At 48.9% G+C, this 2,478-nt stretch overlaps 1 protein-coding gene across 1 annotated transcript; it reads right to left on the bottom strand.

Moving 5' to 3' along the window:
* Positions 1-2: 2 nt before the first annotated feature.
* NGA_0405000 (uncharacterized protein) lies at positions 3-514 on the bottom strand (the record flags this gene model as incomplete). Its single annotated transcript, XM_005854933.1, has 2 exons — positions 390-514; positions 3-142 (listed from the first exon to the last, which is right to left on the bottom strand). Coding segments are annotated over exons 1-2 (204 nt in total), but the record flags the coding sequence as incomplete, so codon positions are not given.
* Between the last annotated feature and the right edge of the window lie 1,964 nt (positions 515-2,478).

Consider the following 2,478-nt stretch of genomic DNA (forward strand, 5'->3'; position numbering starts at 1 on the left):
GTGGAGGAGGAAGGAGGCTTCGAATGGGGCACGGGGCCCGGGGCGGGAGGGACGGTGCGGTGTGACGTGGGAGGATGAGGTGGGGGAATGGAAGGGAAGGGCCCAGGGAGGGGAGGCGTCGAGGGGGGGATGGCCTTGGGCTCTGTGGACGGCGATCGAAGGGAGGGAGAAAGAGGGTAAAGGTTCACAAAAGGCAATTTTCCTGTGGCACAATCTACCTATGGAGGCGCGCGTGGCCAATGCTACCTTTCCCTCTTTCCCGCGTCCCGCTATCACTTCTACTCAGGTCTCGATCGTCGCAGCCTGGACTGTCGTCATGATTTAAAAACCTTAATCATCATCATCCGCCACAATACCCGGTCCTCATTTCTCAGGCATGCATTACCCACCTGGCGTGGCGATTATAATTTGATCGCGTTTCACTTGTCCTTCGTTCTTGGATGACTCTGGCATCCTCAAAGCGCCCAGAAATTGATGTTTTCGATCAATATATATACGTAGGGAAGAAAATCCTAAGTTCCAACCAGGCGTTATTGCGGCGGGGGAGGGAAAGGATTGTGAAAATGGAAAAGCTGAGAGGTTGTTGCTCAGGAGGCTTGTTGGGTCGGATTTTCATAAAATGACGCGTCTTCACAACGCTCAGAGTGTTGCGATATAAATTATTCCGATTGACATGCTAGTGACCTTATTTCAATGTTGCAAACATGGTGTGTCGAACATGGTCTTTTACCACATGCTGGCGTGGTCGTCTGTCCTGGTCGTAGTATTCAGCTCTACGAATAGCCGAGCGTCGCATTTTTTCCTTCGGCTTTATTATGCACAGGCGCGCAGTCGGGGAAAAATCAAGTTCTCCTTCCACGTGGTATCCATCGACTCGCACAAAGCCTCCCGGTGCCGCTCAACCATCCGCAAAAGGAGCTGCTCCATCGCTGACCACGTTCTCACCACTTAAGTCCTCGGAAGAAATGATGGGAAAACTTTTTTAACGAGTCTCTGCTGACTGTATGAGCATCCTCAAGTCCGCAAGTAGGGTGCACCCGAAGCAAAAAATACCGTCCAAAATTTAAGGGCAGTACGACCATTCATGCGTGTCCCATAGGCAGCTCACCACGCAGAAAGATAGAGGAAAGACTACTACACGCATTTGTCACATTTTCATACCTACACATCGGAAAGGTCAATCAAAAACATCGTTCAGGCAAGGGCAAGAGCCCTCAGAGACCATGTTAGCCGTTATCGGATAATCCCCGAGAGCCCCGCCATATTTGCGCCAGCTCAAAAATAATATGTGAAGCCCTTGCAATATACATTCAATCTTGCTTTCGTACCACGACTATTTTAGATCGATTCCGTAAGACGTCGATGGACGCAGATTTGTGCCTGTTCATGCGTACCTTTGCGTATAGCAGTGATAGAAATCATTGTAGGCGTAAACGAAAGGGGAGTGTTGGGTTGGAAGGCCAAAATATCTCATATATATCCCCGGAAGTAAGTCCCATGGTGTCGGGCATTCCTTTGACTTCAAGGGCAGAGTATGGAGCAGCCGAGGTGAATAATAGAGGTAGACTTTGACCAAACACATGATCGCACAGACCGTCTCAGGCTTTCAATCAATGGTCAGGTCGATAATGACTGAGGAGGTGATCCAAATGGCAGGAAGGCGTGGTAGGAAGATAGTTAGCTATAGATTTACACACACAGCAGCATCTAAGACGAACAGGCAGTCTCCGTCTCTGGAATATCACCAGCTTGGGAGTCATGATATACATCCAAGTGTGTAAGCCATAATGGCCCTTAATCTACCCGTGCTTGTCTCTCATCTAACTGCTTGTCCTCGGCGACAAAGTGATAAAGATACTCATGCTGTCAGGTTTCAAGTGGAACATTATTGAAGTAGAGAACACATTATTGAAGTAGAGAACTAGAGTACGGCAATTTCAATGCTATGTAAACAAGAAAGAATGAAAGACAACCAATTTCCGCCCAGGAACAATGCTTCGTGGGCGACCCGTACCGTTTTAACACTTTCTAGAACTTTCTCTCAGTGTTATTTGTCCTTTTATTTGCAAAGACACACAACATTTCTGGCGTCTTCAGTCAACTCGTACGCTGACTCCTTCCATTAGTGCATCTTGTGCTCCATTCGTTCACGCATTAGTGCCGTACAAGAGAAGCCTTTTCCTGGACAGTACGCCTACCTTGGCCCCCCCTTCCTCCCACCCTCCTTCACCTCACCATGGCTTTCTTTTCCTTTTCCTCCTTTTCTCCTGCTCTCCACCCTTTGACCGAGATCATGGAGGAAAAGAATTGCCAGATGTCTCTCTCTCTATGTATGCCTAGGCGTTCTGGGCCGTTACTTTTTATCCTCCTGCCTCGATCCTGAGAGGGAGGGCTTATGCAAACCCAAGAGGGCGCTCAACGCATTGTTTTCTTCGGTCGAAAGAGGGAGGGAGGGAGGGAGGAAGGGAGGGAGGGAGG

This window comes from Nannochloropsis gaditana (assembly GCF_000240725.1).
Source record: "Nannochloropsis gaditana CCMP526 unplaced genomic scaffold scaffold344, whole genome shotgun sequence".
NCBI classification, from domain to species: domain Eukaryota; class Eustigmatophyceae; order Eustigmatales; family Monodopsidaceae; genus Microchloropsis; species Microchloropsis gaditana.